Raw genomic sequence first — 20937 nt, forward strand, 5'->3', positions numbered from 1 at the left:
CCTTCTCTCAGCTGCCCAGCTGAGAGAAGGGGGTGACAGAGGCTGCATCCCCCGAAAGAAGTCTTTGCCGAGAAAATGGGTGGCAAGCTTCCACCGCCCCATTCTCTCAGCGGAGGCTTGCAGAGGTGGCGGCGGAGCTGCGCGCGCAGCTCTCCAAACCGCCGCCGCCTGTTTGGAGAGCTGCTGCCTTCGTCCATGTTTGATGAAAGCAGCAGCTCTCCAAACTGGGGGGTGGAAGTTCTTTTTTTTTTTGTTCACTGGAGTATAAGCCGAAGTGGATTTTTCAGCCCAAAAAGTGGGCTGAAAAATTCGGCTTATACTCAAGTATATACGGTAAGCCTGATCCCCGAAGTTACAGTTGTTTCAGCACACCTACAGCCACAGGATCAAAATTCTGGTGCCTGCCCACACTCGTAACCACAGGGATACTTCAACCCTCCCCTACCCCTAATCTTCCCCCATCTCTGGGATTGGGAGTGGGAGGCACGGTCCTTCGGTGGTTCTCCTCCTATCTCCTGGGACGCTCGCAGTCGGTGTTGGCAGGGGGGCAGAGATCGGCCCCTAGGTCTCTCGTTTGTGGAGTTCCTCAGGGGTCGGTTCTCTCGCCTCTCCTGTTCAACATCTATATGAAACCGCTGGGTGAGATCATTCGTGGTTTTGGAGTTGGGTATCATCAATATGCTGATGATACCCAACTTTTCTTTTCGACCCCAAACCACCCCAGTGATGCCCTCGCTGTGATGTCCCGTTGCCTGGAGGCGGTTCGGGTCTGGATGGGGAGGAACAGACTTCAACTCAACCCTGACAAGACTGAGTGGCTGTACATTCCGGCATCCCGGGACATTCAAAATGTTCCATCTCTTTCTATGGGGGGTGAGTTGTTACCCCCCGTGGATAGGGCTCGCAACTTGGGAGTCCTCCTAGACTCACGACTTACCTTGGAAGAACATGTAGCAGCTGTGACTAGGGGGGCTTTCGCCCAGGTTCGCCTGGTGCGCCAGTTGCGGCCCTATCTGGACCGGGATGCCCTGTGTACGGTCACTCATGCGCTCGTGACCTCTCGCCTTGACTACTGTAATGCTCTCTACATGGGGCTTCCCTTGAAGACCACTCGGAGGCTCCAACTGGTACAGAATGCGGCCGCGAGAGTTGTCTTGGGAGTTTCCCGGTACTCCCATGTTACACCTTTGCTCCGTGAGCTGCATTGGCTACCAGTTGTCTTCCGGGTGAGGTTCAAGGTCTTAGTGATGGTTTTTAAGTCCTTACATGGCATGGGTCCGGAATACCTCGGGGATCACCTGCTGCCGGCGTCAACTCCCCTCCGCCCAGTGCGTTCCCACAGAGAGGGCCTCCTCAGGGTGCCTCCGGTCAGAGAATGTCGGCTGGTGGCCCCCAGGGGGAGGGCCTTCTCTGTGGGCGCCCCGGCTTTGTGGAATCAGCTGCCGGTGGAGCTCCGGATGGCACCGGATCTCCGCTCCTTCCGGCGCGGGTTAAAGACCCACCTATTTGAACAAGCTGGCCTGGCCTGATGGGGAATTAATTTGGGTTTTAAATATTGCTATATTTTATTGTTTTATCGTGGGCATTAATTTAATTCTATTTTAACTTTTGTAGTTTTGTATTTTTATTATATGCCCTGTACACCGCCCTGAGTCCCTTGGGAGAAGGGCGGTATAAAAATTTAATTAAATAAATAAATAAATAAATCTCTTCCCTTTTGGCTGCCCTGCACAGCAGCACTTCATTCCTTGAAGCTTTGGGATTGAAATAGAGGTCTGTGACCTTTAGAAATCTCAGCTGGATGCCCATGGGGCCCAGAACCGGACAACTCTTCACAGTCAACTTGCCACGGAACAATTCAATTTAATTACTTAAAATAATTTTAAAAATCAATTTTTGTCATTCACATTTCATTTGTCCCTCCTTTGGCATCCTTTCTTTAATGATTCTGTTCTACTATTTCTTCGCTAACAGTGTAATTCCTGTCTCACAACGAGTTGTCCCATGGCAAATGGGCCATGGTAAGTTGGCCGTGGCGAGTTGGCCATGGCAAGTTGTCGTAGTAGACCCAATCAGGCTTCTATTTCAACCTCAGTGCTGCTTCTAAGGAGTGCCATCTCAAGCTCAGCCCTGTAACCAGCTATCCCAGCATGACAGTGCAAAGTCATAAGGCTTTGCTTGCTTTGCCAGCCTTTTTGCCATGCTCTCTGTCACCCCTGATGGCCTTGCCATCCTGCGCTCACTGGCTCTTCCACCTCCACTTGACTTTCACCAACTTCCTGCTGCTGCTGACAATAGGTGTCTGGCCTGGCTCTATGTGAAGCAGCTTCTGACCATGCCTCCTTCCCAAGGCCTCTCACCTTGTTCTTCAAAAATCACATGTCATTCTCAGGATGCTTCAAAGGGGTTGTCTCCCCTTGTCAGCAGTGGGAGGAAGATGCCAAAGGTTAGCTAGAAGTGGCAGGGTCAATGAGTCCAGGATGAGCAGAGTACAAGGCCGCAAGTCCAACAAAGGTGGCAGACTATAAGAGCCCAAAAGAGCAGAGATGGAGGAGGAATAGGTGGGTAGGTGGGGGTTAATGAGGAGGCCACCTTTGACCTTTATCTTCTACTCCCAGATTAGGATTGGAAGGGACCAAGCAGGTGGTTGTCTAATGGCTGGTGGGATTCAGTTAAAGACAGCAACTGGGAGTCCTGGGATTACTATCGCTAAATGATATAGTCATGCTTTACAACCACATCGGTTAACGATGGAAATTCTGGTTCTAATTACTGTTTTAATTCAAGAACTACTTTCATGGAGCTTAAAATCAGATTAGACGTTTAGCTCTTTGTTTCTTTAAGTCCAAACAAAAGCCTTCTGGCTAAAAATCTCTATGGTGTTCCTCTGTGATGCCTTGTTTTCTTTAGGATTTCTGATTAGAGCATCCAAGCAGTGGATTATTTAGTTTTGTTTCCTGTTGCGTTCCATCATTTCTTTTAGGGAAACAAAACTCCATGGTAGAATTGCAAGTCATCTTAGTACTGAATGTGTATAATTCTTCAAAATGTTCCTTTGTAAATATTTTCTTGTGCTCCTTTAAGCCTTTTCTTGTCTTGCAAATTTAGACCTTTTATTTTACACTGAAAATCAAATTATAGTAATACTTTAATGGAAACATTTTTGTAACATAAGCAAATAAGGATCACTATTAGGAAAATAAGCACCATTTGATAAATGTAACCAAAAAGCAAGTCTTTATTCCAATAATACACAGGCACAAACTGTTCCCCATAATAGGCAGGTTGGCAGGTGATAAGATAGAGAATAGAGCTGTGCAAGTCTTCCAAACAGTTGCTTTAGAATGTGCAGTACAATAATATGAAGAATTTATCTTTAAACTTTTAAAGCAGCCACATCTTTTTTTTTCTGGGCTAATAGTTTATGCACGCATTTTAATACATTTAAAATTTTAAAATATTTATTAATTGTTTGCCTTTCATTGAGCAGCTCAAGGCAGCATGCACAGTTTTCCCTCCTGTATGACTGTGGCTTTATTACTTCTCCAAAATAAAAGTGATTGTGTGGTCTATTGTTTAATACTGTGTTTCATTGTTCATTGAGATTGTGACTTGGAGTGAGATAATAGGCCTATTGTAAACAATTGAATAATGCATATTTCAGCATCTTATCTTTTAAAACCATGTGATTCTAAATTGCACATGCTGTTACTTCTATAAGACATTTTTTATTTCATTTGTATCCACTCTATTAAGGTGATACCTTTATAGAGGGCATCCAGCAGTACATGGAATCTAGTTTCTGAGTTTAATTTTTCCTCTACATTTTTTCTTGTGTGACAACAAGAATTTTTTTTATGAAGGAACGTAGAATCTAATTTGCCGACTTTTTCATAACTATTATAATGACATGATTTGAGGGTAGTACAAGCTTGCGTCTGAAATTTGTCCTTAAGTATATATTTTCAATTTCTACTGGGATTATTATAAGCATACTATAATGGACATGACTATGAGATATAATAAAGATACAGTGATAGTCTACCATTTCAAGTTAAATGGTCCCAGTGAATGTTGAGTTTCTTATAAAAATGCAATAACACTGAAGCAATAAGTAGTATACAAAACCAAGGACCAATATACTTGAATAATATTAATATGAATAGCAATAGGCCAGGAGTGTTAAACTGCCGGCCCACAGGCCAGTTCTGTCATGGCGAAACCGCGCCCATCCCATTGCTGGCAATGGCAAAAAAAAGTCGCAACACATCACGTGACATTGCGAGTTTGACACCCCTGCAATGGGCTCTCAAATGTCCCTTAAAAAGGAATATATATTGTCAACCCTTGTTTCGGTACGTAATTGTTTCATGGTATTTCTGGAACAAGCAAATTGTAATCCTACCTCACTTCTTACTTCCATTCATGACTTGTTGGGATGTATGTAAGATTCTTTAACTGCCTTGGTAGCAAAGAGTAACAGAGCATCTCCTACCGAAAACCATCCCAATCTTGAAACATGTCAGAGCCAAAAAAAGGGAAATATTTACAGCTATTTAGGAGTGAATAGATCGCAGACGAAGGATTTGAAGAATTAGGAAGAACAACAGTAATTACAAATGGTTTTTGTATGGAGAAATGCAAAAGAATGTTGAACGCAAAACTAAAATAAGCCTTTAGTGAGCAGAAATTGCCTTTGTAATTGATTCTTGACATTCAAAACTGACAAACAACATTAGTAGCAGTTTAATTTTTAATTGTCCCATAATTTTTGTTCTGCGAAAGCTTTTATTAGTCCAACTTGTTAAAAAGAGCTAGAAGAAAATGGGAAAAGATAAACTGTATTCAAGTTTTTAAACTTCTAAAGTTTAGAAAACTGGAAAGGTTCAATTAATTGCACTTTATACTACTCAGCAGCTATGCATTTAACTTTTATTTGAAAAGATCAGGCCAAATTTGTCTTGGAAGCTTTAGAAAGGAAATATGTGAAATAAAAAAATGCATCCCACAGACTGTCAGCAGGTAATAGCACCTGGCTAAACATGTCTTAGTTCAGAACCTAAGCAGGCTTGAGTTTGATTAGTATTGTGTTGGGCATGCCTCCATGCCTGTAAGCTACTGGAAAGCCCCCCCCAAAAAAAATCCACGTCAAAGTAACAACAGAAAACTATAGGTAGTCCTTGAACAACAATGGCAGTTGGGACAAATTTCCATTGCTAAGTGACACATTGTAAAATTGCTGTCTAAGTGTGACATCATATAGCTGCCATTTGTGACCTTGCCAGCTTCCCCGTGGACTTTGCTTGTTGGAAGCTGGTAGTGAAAGTCACAAATAGTCATTACGGAACTGCAGGATGCTGCAATATTGTGACTGTAATCACAATTGGCTGAGCTTGTAATCAGAGTGGCCGAGCACCTGGATCACAGTCACATGACCAAGAAAGCGCTGCAACAGCCACAAGTTCAGACTGGCTCTAAGTACCACTCGTCCAAGATCATCATAAGTTGGAGTGGTTGCTGAATGAGTGGTTATTAAGCGAGGACCACCTGTACTTCCACACTGTTGCCAAGAAAACTGTAATTGTAAATGTGCCGTTATTGATTAGTCCAGGGGTAGGCAACCTTGGCTCTTTTATGACTCGTGGATTTCAACTCCCAGAATTCCTGAGCCAGCATAGTTAGTCAGTTGAACATTTCAACAAACAATGAATAAAATAGAATAAGGTAAGGCAAAATGTAATCAGGTAAGGTAAAATAGAATAAAATGATAGAACATAAAATAGGAGAGGATAATGTAATGTGAGATAGAATACCAAAAGAATACTAAAAAAATAAAATGGGTGCTGAGATATAGATCAGATGTATTCAGATAAATGCATCACCTTTATGTATTATCCCACAAGGTTCTATAAATTGTGTTCTCAGTTGAGAGACCTATTCTCAAAAGCGTTTTTGTGTTTTAATGTTTTTGTCCTGAAATAAAACAGTTTATTATTGAGATCCTAATGTCTTACTCTCGCAGATAGTATCTGTAAATACTGAACACTTTTTGTGGCATTTAGTTGGCAAATAAGACATTATTATTGTTGTTTTTTAATATATGTATTAGTTTGGGCATTGTATTTAATTCTTTTTTAACTTTTGTATTTTTGTATTTTTATATATTTGCCCTGTTCACCGCCCTGAGTCCTTCGGGAGAAGGGCGGTATATAAATAAAATTATTATTATTATTATACATCTTCTGTATTTGACGTTACGTTTACAGACACTCAGAGGATGACACTTGGTGGAATTGTCTGTATTTAATCATAGAATCCAGTTCTTGCTCTGCTAAGAACTATTCTATTGTATTGAGTCAGATCCATCTTCAGATATTTTTCTGTTTAGAGAGATATTTTATGCCAAGAAAATGATTTGGATTTTATCTGTGTGTCATGGGAGTTACACTCAGTTTGAGTGCATCTTTACCTTTTTATTTCAGAAGCCAAAAGCAAACTCCAGATGGAAAAGCCAGAGAGCTTTGAAAAATATTAATAAAAACCCCAAATCAAGCATCATTATAGTGAATAGAAGACAAAAAAATATCTGTTTTGGAGTGGAAAAGAGATGTCTCTAATTTTTCTGTCTTCTAATTGATCTTTCTACTTCCCCAATGATACTCCAAATAGTTGGTTCTGGTTTGCTTAATGACATTGCAGCAGCAGAAATGTGCAAAAATGGTTCCCAAAAATTTGGGCATGGGGGTGTTATATATGTACCTTGTTTTTATAATAGTTATTTTAAAAGCAGAGACTTTTTTTGTTTTCTTTTGTTTTTAACATAAATCATCACTAGAAGTGTTCACGTATACAGGTAATCCTTACAAAAACAATTGAGCCCCAAATTTTTGTTGCTCAGTGACACATTTGTTAAGTGAGTTTTCTAATTTTATGACTTTTCTTGACGCAGCTGTTAAGTAAATCACTGCAGATGTTAAATTAGTAATATGGTGGTTAAGTGAATCTGGCTTCCCCATTGACTTTCCTTGTCAGAAGGTCATAAAACGCGATCACATGATGATGATAACTTTATTGTCACTTTGAATGTACACCAATCGGCACACATCAAAATGAAATTTTGATCCCAAGACACTGCAAACGTCATAAATATGATTCAGTTGCCAAGCATAAAATTTTGTTCACCATTACTATGGGGGTGCTGCAATGGTTGTTAAGTGTGAAAAATGATCATAAAATTGAAAAACCTTTTTCAGTGCTGCTGTAACTTCAAACGGTCACTAAACTAATGTTGTAAGTCGAGAATTTCCTGTAGTGGCAACTAGAAGTAGAAGGATTAGCTAACCACCAGTACTGTTATCCATTGGGAATTGTATTTGTCAGTTGCATTTGTTCCGGTATCAGCTTTAGATATTAGATCCCATTATTGCAAATAAAACATTTTCTGTAAAGCTAGTCCTGTGTAATTAGAAAGAGAGATGGAATAATAGAAAGTGGGCCCTCTATTGTATACCGCCACTTGATGGAACTTGGAACAAAAAATGCCCTTTGACTTGAAATCATGTAAGTTTTTTTCTCATAAGCTTTCCAAATGATACTTTTGTGAAATATAAGAAATACAACAGCTGGAGTTCTTTCAAAATCTGGTTGGCAATTGTAGTAGATTAATTGTATTTATTGTATTTTGTTTTAAGATTGATGAGGCAGAATATATATTTTATATAGTTTTATCTTTTCCCCTCTGTCAGACTTGATCGCCTCTTTATCTTATTGGACACTGGCACAACACCAGTAACAAGGAAAGCAGCTGCCCAGCAACTTGGGGAGGTTGTAAAACTTCATCCACATGAATTGAATAATCTCCTGGCTAAGGTAAATGCTTTGGATGTCATTACAAGCAATATAACACTGGGCATAAGAGAGCCAGTTTGATGTAGTGATTAAGGCATCAAGCTAGAAATCAGGAAACCATAAATTCTAATCCTATTTTAGGCATGAAGCCGGTTGGATAACCTTGGGCCAGTCTCTTTCTCTCAGCTCTTGGAAGGAGGCGGTGGCAAACCAGTTTTAAAAAGCCTTGCTAAGAAAACTGCAGGAGGTTAGCTAAGCAATATCGAGAATTGGACATGATTGAACAGAGGAAAAAGACTATTGGATTTATTCCTACCTCTCAAAGGCCAAATTGCATTTTCTGTAGCATTCTATCACGGAAAGAGCGTTCCAATTTAAGGAGCGCATGGAAATGTTCATGAAAGAATTTATTCAACATAGGCCTGTTTAGCAGGAGTGCAGAATTTAGAGCTGTGCTAGGCTTTTTGAGAACTACAGTTGCAAGAAAAAGTATGTGAACCCTTTGGGATTATGTGGTTTTTTGCATGAATTGGCCATAAAATGCGCTCTAAACGTCATGTAAGTCACAACAATAGAAAAACACAGTCTGCTTAAAACAATACTACACAAACATTAGCTGTTGTCATGTTTTAATTGAACATAAGATGGAAACATTTACGGTGCAGCGTGGAAAAAGTATGTGAACCTTTGGACTTAATAACTGGTTGACCCTCCTTTGGCAGCAATAACCTCAACCAAATGTTTCCTGTAGTTGCAGATCAGACCTGCACAACGATCTGGAGTAATTTTGGACCACTCCTCTTCACAAAACTGTTTCAGTGTAGCAATATTCTTGGGATGTCTGGTGTGAATCGCTCTCTTAAGGTCATGCCACAACATTTCAGTCAGGTTGAGGTCAGGACTCTGACTGGGCCACTCCAGAAGGCGTATTCTGTTCTGTTGAAGCCATTGTTTTGTTGAATTACTTGTATGCTTTGGGTCATTGTCCTGTTGCATCACCCATCCTCTGAGGAGCTTCAGTTGGCGGACAGATGGTCGTACGTTTTCCTGCAAAGTGTCCTGATAAACTCTGGAATTCATTTTCCCATCAATAACAACAATCCGTCCAGGCCCTGAGGCAGCAAAGCAGCCCCAAACCATGATGCTCCCTCTGCCATGTTTTACAGTGGGGATGAGGTTTTGATGTTGGTGTGCTGTGCCTTTTTTTTCTCCACACAGTGTTGTGTGTTTTTCCCAAACAACTCAGTTTTGGTTTCATCTGTCCACAGTATATTTTGCCAGTAGTGCTGTGGAACATCCAGGTGCTCTTTTGCAAAATTCAAACGTGCTGCAATATTTTTTTTGGACAGCAATGGCTTCCTCCGTGGTGTCCTCCCATGTCCTCCATTCTTGTTGAATGTTTTCCTTATTGTAGATGTGTCAACAAAAATGTTAGCATGTGCCAGAGATTTCTGTAGGTCTTTAGCTGACACTCTAGCATTCTTCTTTACCTCATTAAGCATTATGCGCTGTGCTCTTGCAGTCATTTTTACAGGACGACCACGCCCAGGGAGAGTAGCAACAGTGCTAAACTTTCTCCATTTGTAGACAGTCTGTCTTACCGTGGACACATGAACATCAAGGCTTTTGGAGATACTTTTGTAACCCTTTCCAGCTTCATGCAAGTCAACAATTCTTGATGGTAGGTCTTCTGAGAGCTCTTTTCTGCAAGGCATGGTTCACATCAGACAGTGCTTCTTGAGACCAGTAAACCCAAAACAGGTGTGTGTTTTTAAAGGGCAGGACAGCTGTCAGCAACACATCCAATATCATCACACTGGTTGGAGTCAAGGTTGGCTCACTCCTGGCTTCAATTAGCTCTTGGAGAAGTCATTAGGCTAGGGGTTCACATACTTTTTCCACCTTGCACTGTGAATGTTTCCATCTTATGTTCAATTAAAACATGACAACAGCTAATGTTTGTGTAGTATTATTTTAAGCAGACTGTGTTTTTCTATTGTTGTGACTTACATGACGTTTAGAACGCATTTTATGGCCAATTCATGCAAAACTCCACGTAATCCCAAAGGGTTCACATACTTTTTCTTGCAACTGTATATTCTAAAATGGGTGAGATTAGAGTCTGTTGGGGAGCTAGATTCAGAAAAGCCAAGACATCATATGGGTGCCTCTAAGCAAATATTGTGGCATTATTTTCTCCATAGATGTTTCCCAAAATACAGAACATTCTGCCCCATCCATTTTAGCTTTTTAGACACCATGCATATTTGTCTTGGAACTGATATTGAATGTGCTGAACTTTTTTCAGAAATTTTTATTGGGCTACTGTGTTTCCATTCTTGAGTCATTTGTATTGCTAATCAATTATCTGTGTTCTTAAAAGACAATGATTCTTCTTTGTTGGTCCATCTATAAATCATTAAAAGATTAGGTTAATTTTAACCATTTTTGGCAAAAAATAATAATATGAAATGTAGAAAGCCGTATAATTGATGATAATCATTAAATGTTTTAAGTTTCTGCAAACACTTCTGTACAAACCAAACAATTAGAAAAATGTCTTATTAAATTTAGTAATCAATACTGACACTTTCAAACTATCATTTAATAAATGCCAGTTTATGGGAATCTTTAAAAGTGGTTTACTGTATATTTATAGACCCTTTTTTAACCATTAGCTTTTTATCCTTCAGAAATTTTTGACCGTTGGCCGCAATATTAGTCGGGAATTAAATGAAGTGCATTTAAGATAAGAAATGTGAATTAACTCTTTTTAAAAATTTTCTTAAAGGTATTGGTACACTTAAGGAGTACAAACTGGGATACCCGCATTGCAGCTGGACAAGCTGTGGAAGCCATAGTAAAAAATGTACCGGAATGGAATCCAACTCCACAACCAAAGCAAGGTGCTTTAGAGAGAAGCTGTACTACATTCTGCTTATATATGAATATAGTCTGCATATGGATTTCATCTTCAAGAATTTTTCTAGACCTTGCCTGTAACATCTTTTTAATTAAATAACATGCTTGCAAGTCAATGAAGAACACAACACAAGGGGACTCTTCTGTTTAATCTGGGGTCTACACCTTTTTTGACTCGGGGGCATATTGGGAGCGTGGAGAAAACACTATTTGAATGACTGACATAATGCAGGTGGATAATCCCAGCCCCCATTTATCAGAAAACAAATCACTAAGGTTGCTGCCCCAAGCAGCCTCCAAGTTCCCCTGATGCTCTTTACCATCTCAGTATGTCTTTCTATTTTTTTCTGAGCAGGTGGGCAGGCTCCCCCGAAAAACATTTACCATGCAACCTGCCACTTTCATTTTCTAAGAACACCGTGGGTGTTTATGTGAGTCCCTAAAGCTTTATTGGGTGCACAAGTGTAGTGCTTTGCTTTGCTTTGCAATAGGCTGTCTTTCTGTTTACTTTTTAAATTGTAATAAATGAAATCATTTGGGCAAGAAATACAACAAATACTAAAAAAAGTGTTTCTTGGGCATACAGTATTGGGAAATTAGGAAGTATATGATAGGAGCATTATCTCTTCCTTCACCTTACTTGCAAATGTAATTATTTACAATGTTAGTAAAATAGTAAAATATGTCTTAATTGTGTTTTGCTAACTCTTATCTAGAACGTGGCTGTGAAAATCAGATGGAAGACGCCTCTACTGCTGATCGGTTGCGTTTTGACAAATTTGATATTTGTCGACTTTTAAAGCATGGAGCTTCTCTTCTTGGGTCTGCTGGTGCTGAATTTGAGGTTCAAGATGATACATCTGGTACTTGTTCCTTTAATACTTAGCAATATCTTTTTCCTGTATTTGTAAACAATTACATTTTCTGCACTTGTGATTAAATACGTTTAGTTAGGTGCTTTTACAGCTAACTGAATCATTATCTCATCTTTAATAATACAGGTAACCACAACTGTCAGAATCTTATTTCCTTTATCAAACCAGTGATTGGAACTAAATTCTCAACCTGCTCACATAGAAACTAAATAATCCTTTTCTGCTCCTGATTTTGGTGACAGAATTAGTCTTCACAGGGTTCATAGTTCATTTCTTTTCAAAGCTCAGTAATTCCTCATTGTGTCATAGGAAATTATTTCATTTTGAAATATGTTCATGACATTGAAATAATGTTGATTCTTCTATTTTTATTGCACTAAATTGATTTTACATATTATGTATCAGAGTAGATTGAGGATTTCTCCTTTTAGCAGAGTAATTTTTTAATTGCACTTGAGATGGCTTGGCTGGTGGAAAAGAAAAATAAGGCTTTGTTTTCAAATTCTTTGTTCTCTCTTCAGCCCTGGTGGGTTCTAGAGAGTTCCACAACTTTCTTGAGCAGAGAAGGGCAGCACAGAAGGCAGCTGAGGGAGAGAAGTTAATGAATTTTTCATTGGAGGTGTTCTTTTATTTTTTATTTTTTTGAATGAATGAATGAATGTTCTTATTACGTTTACTGACCAGAATATTTATTTTTTAGATTATTCAGTATCTAAGGCCATGCAACTCTGGGTGGCGCACAGTAAAATGAAGGCTAAAATATAGTTAAAAACTCAAACTTCTGGAATAACAACTATTCAATAAAAACAAAATATGATCAAACTAAGGTCAAGCTCTGTGGGGGGGGAGAACCAAATTTTCAGGGGAAAGGGGAACAGATATGTCTCAGAAGGAGGGCAACAGAAAAGACACCTTGCATTTTCTGTATAAAAACTTCTGTGTTTCGAAGGACACTTCATAGAAGATAAAACTTTAAATACAATCTTCTTCCTGTATCTTTGAATTAATTAGTTGGGTATATTTTGTTATCCTTATCCAGGGGCGTATGAATTGGTGAAGAAACTTTTTCACAACTTTCTGTTTTTCTGTAGTGGGTAAGCTTCCCAAAGATAATAATGGAATAAGGCCTTGAAAATGTTAAGTTTCCTGAAAAAAATATAACATAGCAGCAAAATAAATTATTGTGCAGTTCTTACATAATAGCACTTCTAAAGAGAGAGAGTCTTTCTTTTCAAACAATAAAAGCTGAAATATAGTTTGCAAACCAAACATAACAGTAGTCAGGAATTATTTTTTTTAATCCCATTTATATCCCGCCCTTCTCCGAAGACTCAGGGCGGCTTACAATTTAAATCACAAATCAATGTGCTTAGCAATAGCAATTTGGTGTACTTTGCACAACATTTCTTTGTTTTAAAGATCACTGGAGGAAACAGCTATTAAGGGTTTGAGGGGGGTGGCTTTTAGATTTAAAATGTGTTCAGGAATTTATTTCAGCAAAATATAGACACGTTTTGTCAGAACATAGGCTGTATCTTTTTTTAAGGTGAAGTGGACCCTAAAGAAAGAATAGCCCGACAAAGGAAATTGCTTCAAAAAAAACTTGGCCTTGATATGGGAGCTGCAATTGGAATGAGTACAGAAGATTTGTTCAATGATGAGGATTTGGACTACACACCAGCTTCATCGATTCTGGTACACAAACAACCTGTAGGTAAAACTTCAGGCTATTGGACTGCATGGACTTACGCAGTGGATTTTTTTTTCTTTGTTTGTAAGCTGCCAATAAATACTGCTTTAGAAAGGCCAATCAAGATTATCATTAGAAATGATTTTGCAGATTGAGGGACGTCTGTTGTCCTTTAAAGAACAGGTTGGTGAGATCAAAACACCGATCTTTGCTCCAAGTAAAGGTCTTACATCATCTTTACTAAACTTTACTACAAGTGTAATTTTGTATCTCAAGATCATCTTCCTCTAAAAAGCCATACAACTTCTTTGGTGGGCCAGCAAGTTTAGGAGAAATATTAGTAGCTACCACAAGAGGTGGAGGGGCAAAGAAAGTTGTTTTTCATGAACGGAATGAAAATTTGCTTCTCTCGGATTTATCTAAATTTATGAACCTTTTCAGACTCTCCAAGCTGCGGAATTGATTGATTCAGAATTTCGAGCTGGAATGAGTAGCAGACAAAAGAATAAGGCTAAAAGAATGGCCAAGTTGTTTGCAAAACAAAGATCGAAAGATGCAGTAGAGACCAATGAAAAAAGGTACTGTAAATAGAATTTTAAAAATTCTAGAGTTGAAAAAGATCTTTCAAGCCATCTAGTCCAACCTCCTTAAATCAAAAGACATTACAGGAAACTTTGTTGATTCTTTTGCTGACAAATACAGCCAGGGACCTTTGACTCCGTGCCCAAAGTTAAGAGTTGTTGCAGCAGTCCCATTGTCACATGATTGTGATCTGGACACTTGGCAACTCATTTGCACCTATGACAGTTTGCTGTGATCATGTGACGTCCATTTACAATCTTCCCTGCTGTCTTTCCCAGAACTGGGAGGGCTGCCTGAAAAAGGTCCATCCCAAAATCCAAGCAGGATTTTTAACATGGGCGTTTGCAGCTAACTGCCAGAGAAAAGAGAAGTCCCTCTTGTTTTGGGGAACTGGCTGTAAATGTCCCATGCTGCAAATGCTCTCGGCCAAAATCCTACTTGGGCCTTTTTCAGCCAGCTTTTTTGAGAGCATAAGAGCTGCCTGCCAGAAAGTTGTGATCGTGCATCGAGGACTATCTTTACTTTATTTTGTATCTTTAAAAAAAAAGTTTTATGGGAAGTTACCTTGCCCATTTACGTTTCATTGTTTTCAGCTCTTTCTGTTACCCTGCATCTTATTGTCCTGTTTTAATCAAGATGGTAAAATTCTTGACAACTGTTCTCAATTTGCCTTATTTCCCTGACCTTAATTCTAGTATGTACACCAGAGTCATTGCATTTCAATACTCATTCTGTTAATGAGACAACCTCCTATTCTGTGTATGTTTTTAACATAATGAACCAGCTATCAGAACACAAACCATTATTACCATATTTTCCAATAGTGTTGGATTTTCTGAAGTAAAATACTATCAAGAATGTAATGATAAATCATAAATTGAGTAAAGCAGCACTTAAGAATTATTACAGTTGCTGCTGCTGTTATTACTATTTATAGTTCTAAAAAGGTAAAGGTTCCCCCGCACATGCGTGCTAGTCGTTTCCGACTCTAGGGGCCGGTGCTCATCTCCGTTTCAAAGCCGAAGAGCCATAGCTTTTCCGAGGACGTCTCCGTGGTCATGTGCCAAAGGCACACGGAACGCTGTTACCTTCCCACCGTAGTGGTCCCTATTTTTCTACTTGCATTTTTACGTGCTTTCGAACTGCTAGGTTGGCAGAAGCTGGGACGAGTAACAGGCACTCACTCTGCTACGCGGCACTCGGGATTCGACCCGCCAAACTGCGTCCTAACCCTAACAAGCTCAGCGTCCTAACCCACTGAGCCACCGCGTCCCTTATAGTTCTACTTATACTTCTACTTGTTCAGTTTTTAGAAATTTCTGATATTGGAATATTCTCAGTAATTATAACTGATTTATCCATATTCGGGCATTTGCTAATGATAATTTGATGTCTTTATAATATACTTTCCCTAACATGAACCATTTTAATAACATAGCAATTTATTTGGAGTATAAATACAGCCAGTATAATGCAGGGTTGTTCAACCTCGGCAACTTTAAAATTTCTGGACTTTAATTTCCAGATTTCTCCAGGCAGGAGAATTCTGGGAGTTGAAGTCCACAAGGCTTAAGGTTGCACACCCCTGATGGAATGTGATCAACATTATGGAAGTATTTGACAAAGATTTCAATATCTTTTCTAGCAATGACAGCGCTGATGGTGAACCAGAAGAAAAAAGAAGAAAAATTGGAAATGTCATCATCAGTCAACCTGCAACTGACTCCAAACTTTTAGTTGATAATATTCCAGAAGAGGTACAGAAAGTCTTCATAACAATTTTAATTGACAGAAAATCCATCCTCATTACTTAAAATGAAGTGTTTGCTTTTTAAAACATGCAAACTCTGTGTGAAGTTCAAGGTGCTAACAATGACATACAAAGCCCTACATGGCATGGGTCCGGACTACCTACGGGAGCACCTTCTGCCAATGTCAGCACCCCACCGTCCTGTGCGCTCCCACAGAGAGGGCCTCCTCAGGGTGCCACCGCTCAAGGAATGTCGGCTGGTGGCCCCCAGGGGGAGGGCATTCTCAGTGGGTGCGCCAGCCCTCTGGAACAGCTTACCAACCGAAATCCGGATGGTCCCCGACCTCCGCACCTTCCGGCGCGACTTAAAAACCTTCCTGTTCCAGCAGTCCGGCCTGGCATGATAGCTTTAATTGGGGTCCCAGTTTGTTTTTACTATTGTTTCTTATTGTTCAATCTGTATACCTTCCTTCCTCTGTACACCGCCCCGAGTCCCTCGGGAGAAGGGCGGTTTATAAAAACAAATAAATAAATAAAATAAATAAATAAACTCTCCATTAAATCCCGCTCATGGTAGACATTACATTTCTCCTGCTAAAAGCAATAGTAATCAAAGTAAAATAGGGAAGTTTAGGATGCTGAAGTTTGGAATGCAAAAGCTTTTCTCAATTTGAATGGCACATCTTAATGCAATGCCAATTCAGATCCTTTAAAGCTTGCTTAACTTTTGGTTGCTTAGCAACCATTTGAAGTTATGATGGGTCCCCCAGAAGAGAGTTACAACTCAGTGGAGTTCTGCTGGACACACACAAACACACCTCTAGTCGCATGATCACATTTTGTGTGCTTGACAACTTGTTCACATTTATGGCCATTTGCAGCATCCCGCAATCATATAAGTAAGATTTTCTGCATTTTTTGGCCAGTTTCCACTGTTTACTTCCAGGTTGAGCAAAAAAAATGCTCTTTGAATAAAATGCATTCATTTAACAACTGCCATGTTTGCTTAACAACTGTGGCATTTGCTTTGCTTTACGATCGCTACAAAAACAGTTGTAAAATCAGTCACATGGTGACCTGTTTAATGACTGCCATGACTTAACAACCATAATTTCAGGATCAGTTGCAATCATAAGTCAAGGACTGCCTAATTGGGCCTTCCCTAACATTACATTCAGGAGCTAAAGGTAAGGAAGAGGCTCAAGATGGGGAGTGGTGAGCAGGGAGATCTTGCTTCAGTTGTCCACTTGAGAAAGGAAGAGGTTGGGACTAGAGAAGGAATTTTTAAACCCAAGGCATATCTTAAATCCTTACATTAGTTACTTTCATTATTGTATAGAACTGCTTTTTTTTTCAAATCATGCTCAGAGGATTATGCCAAATGTAAATGGTAATACATCGCTGTATAACCTCACTTTTTAAAGCATAACTTCAATTACAATCATAAGTCATATTTTTCCCCCCCTTTAGAGCAATGAATGGCCTTTGGAAAGTTTTTGTGAAGAAGTGTGTAATGATCTCTTTGATCCATCCTGGGAGGTAAATGTTTCTTTCTCTGTCCTTGATAATAACTGGATTGTAAGGAAGAGATGATTCTATATTCTACACACACACACACACACACACACACACACACACACACACGTATATGTATATGTGTATATATATGGAGAGAGAGAGGAACTAGACACAGGAGACCAGCTTCTCAGTGGGAGGTGACACAGTAAAGGAAATTGAATGGCGTGTTAAATGTGGTTGGCAGGCATTCGGCAAGCTAAGCATAATTTTCAAGAACAACTTCCCCCTGTGCCTGAAGAGAAAGTTTTTCATCAGTATGTGCTACCTGCTCTAACATATGCTAGTGAAACATGGACACTAACCTCAATAGAGCTTTGGTGGAGCAGTGGGCTAATGCCTCCTTAAGTAACACCAGCTGCCTGCAATTAGTGCAGGTTCGAGTCCCACCAGGCTCAAGGTTGACTCAGCCTTCCATCCTTCCGAGGTAGGTAAAATGAGGACCCAGATTGTTGGGGGCAATTAAGCTGACTTTGTAATAATGCCGCTTGGGGGGGGGGTGTGAAAGCCCTAATAAGCAGGCATATACATAGAATGAAGGCTACTGCTAAACTTGTAAGCCGCCCTGAGTCTTCGGAGAAGGGCGGGATATAAATGGAATTAAAATAAAAATACAAAAATACAAAAGCTACAAGTGGTGCAAAGAGCTCCATGCTCGGCATTATGAGACAAGTTAGAAAGGCCTGCACGTGGATTAGAGAACAAACTAATGTATACAATATCATCAAGAGAGTAACAGAATTGAAATGGAAATGGGCTGGTCACATAGTAAGAAGAACTGAGGGCAGGTAGACCAAGACAGTCAGAATGGATCCCACTGGATAAAAAGCGTCCACAAAAGAGACCTAAAACAAGATGGATCAACGACATCAGAAAGTATTGCGGGCCCAATTGGCAAAAGAAAGCTCAGGACCGTATTGGTTGGAAACATGCAGAAGAGGCCCTCATCCTGCACTGGATAGATAATGACTAAAATGATGATGATGTATTGGAGCAGTTGCTCACATAAATATCCTAATAACATAGTTAACAAATTATAACAAGTGTTTCTATTAATGGAAACACCATCGGTTATAAATGAGTGTTTCCTTGATAAACTCTCTTCAAGGCATAACATCATTCCAAATATTGCTATTATGTTATTACTTCAGGAGTATCTATATTTTTCTTAGTTTTCTTTTTATTTTGGTTAACAAGTTTGTTTACTGGTCATTTCAGTACAATAATTCAGCTGTATTCATACTCTATGGAAAGTTCGATAACTCATTGTTCCTTGGTTTCTAACCTGGTGCCCTTAACCACTATTTCAAACCATTTTCATGCAAGTTTTAGTGGTTTGAACGTTAAGGTTTAGGTAGATGTCTAAACAAAATGATGGATTGGGTATTGGAAAAGTAGTGCAGCCTTGGACCTGCCAACCCTCTTTTTACATCTGATTTCATCTAAGTTCCAGGTTTGTTTTGATAGTTCTAAAATAATATTTATTTTGTTATGCCTTCATTTGACTTTAATTTTTGACAAACACTCAGTTTTATCTACTCTGTTCTGATATTTTTTTTGCTCCTTTGTATGTTTGTAGTAAGTTGAATTCTCCTTTAACCATAGTCGTAACAAAGGTATCCCTTCCTAATTATGACAGTAGAATGACAAACGTGCATCATGATATCAAACATATTTTCTCTTTAGCATCTGCACAGAGTATTTAATCCAAGTACTAAGGGGAGGACATTAAAAATAACTGCAAATCAGGTCACATGGAAGGTAAGATTTTGGGTAGGGACAATCGGTGTTCTCTTGACATCACAGCAAACTCTGGTTAGATGCTCCAAGAGCAAAAACAAAGAGATAGGGTTGTGTATATGTGTTTCTATATTTTTCTATAAATCTTGTGTGATGAAACATTCTATTCTTATAATTTCAGAATCTTAATATATTGGGGGTGGTGTTTTTTAGATTCGTCATGGTGCAGGTGTTGGACTGAGAGAGGTACTCAAAGCTCATGGGAAAAGTGGCGGTAAAATGGGAGACAGTACTGTAGAAGAGGTAAGCTCAAAACCGATTTTGTACACTCAACAGTGTGATGTCTTCAGCTTTCAAAAAAAGTAAATAGGACATCTCAGTGCAGTCATAAGCTCTGTGCATTAAACCCAACATTCCATTTTGGTTGTTAAGATCTCTGTTGTTAGTGAAAACAGTATGTCAGTTTGTCCTGATCTTCAGAATGTTTCTGTGTTAATTGAGTTTTTCATAAGATACAGATTCTGTATCTATTACTTGGCTTTCTACACAAAGTTAAATGTGTTGGAGAATCGATTATATCACTGTGTGTATTGGCAGGTGAGCAGACGGTAAATTTTTATGCTTTCCTTTCACGGAGTTTGTTAGTAAACAAATTCAGATAAAAGTTAGCATGGCAATGTGAAAGCTGTATAGAGAAGACCATTTCTTCTTCATTCTTTTTTTTTAATTTGGGGAACATAATTCTCTAGCTAGTATGCTATCTAGTCTACCACTTTAGAGTTGGACTAATTCTCTAGCACTGTTCATTGATGGAGTTTGGTTAGTGTGTTTTCTCATATAATATAAAAGTCCTTATGTTTTTAAATAAATATAATTTCTCAGGAACAAAGTAACCTTTCACGGTGCACCTTATAATAAGGCAATCTAATAGAAAAACACAGAATTATCTTTTCCCTATTCCATGACTGGTTATCTCTAACAATTTCAGCTGAAAGCTTATCAAGAGAACCAAATAATGCATCATTTAATACTAATTCCATATTTAATAACTAATTGATTTTATGAGAGCCTTCATACCAAAGGGGAATATTTTTATTTGTTACCAATTTAAAATCTCTTTAATTAAACAGATGATTCAACAACACCAAGATTGGCTGGAAGATCTGGCTATCAGACTTCTTTGTGTATTTGCTTTAGACAGATTTGGTGATTTTGTTTCAGACGAAGTAAGTATGCACCTTCAGAGCTTCTATGTGCACCCTTTTTTTTTTAAATGGCACCTACAAGAATGTTGTTTCTCTCTAATCTCAGGTAGTGGCACCTGTGCGAGAAACCTGCGCTCAAACTTTGGGAGTAGTGCTGAAACATATGAATGAGAGTGGAGTTCATAAAACTGTTGCTATCCTGCTAAAATTACTTACACAAGAGCAGTGGGAAGTAAGGCATGGAGGCCTTCTGGGGATAAAGTATGCTTTAGCAGTTCGTCAGGTAACTATTAAACTTTCTTCAAACTTTTGTTGCTTTGTTCGACTTTTGCAGTTATAAGACTAATTTACATGTGAAAGGAACCCGTTTGTAAAATTTATTGATAGATGACAAATGCTAATACCAAACATTGGACATGGAAGCTTTAAAAAAATTGTAACAAAACTTAAACTACAGGTAGTTCTTGATTTACGATCGGTAGCTTATGATAATTCAGTGTTATGGCCTGCCTAAAAAAGTGGACCTCTCACCCAGATCTGATGTTCAGATGGTTTGAGAGGGGCTTCTGCAGTCACATGACCACACTTCAGGGACTCGGCAACAGGTGACATTTATGACTGTTTGCAGTAGCCCTTGGTCCCATGACTACATATTACACCAGTGTTGCCAAGAATCAGTGTGTACTTCTGCTTTTCAGCAAAATCATACCATAACAAACAATGGATTTAATAATAACCACCACAAATGTA

At 39.0% G+C, this 20937-nt stretch overlaps 1 protein-coding gene across 2 annotated transcripts in view; it reads left to right on the forward strand.

Moving 5' to 3' along the window:
• The window catches only part of BTAF1 (B-TFIID TATA-box binding protein associated factor 1), a 77007-nt gene that overhangs the window by 16681 nt on the left and 39389 nt on the right, over nt 1-20937 (forward strand). The window contains exons 2-11 of one of the 2 annotated variants that reach the window (XM_083363532.1): nt 7746-7869; nt 10640-10754; nt 11487-11633; nt 13192-13355; nt 13777-13913; nt 15563-15674; nt 17138-17206; nt 19196-19285; nt 20113-20208; nt 20294-20470. In XM_083363532.1, coding sequence (XP_083219658.1) covers nt 7746-7869; nt 10640-10754; nt 11487-11633; nt 13192-13355; nt 13777-13913; nt 15563-15674; nt 17138-17206; nt 19196-19285; nt 20113-20208; nt 20294-20470 — 1231 coding nt within the window. The remainder of the gene's footprint in view (nt 1-7745; nt 7870-10639; nt 10755-11486; nt 11634-13191; nt 13356-13776; nt 13914-15562; nt 15675-17137; nt 17207-19195; nt 19286-20112; nt 20209-20293; nt 20471-20937) is intronic. The other variant, XM_083363533.1, reaches the window with a different exon arrangement.

The sequence above is a fragment of the Vipera ursinii genome, assembly GCF_947247035.1.
Source record: "Vipera ursinii genome assembly, chromosome: 5".
NCBI lineage: Eukaryota > Metazoa > Chordata > Lepidosauria > Squamata > Viperidae > Vipera > Vipera ursinii.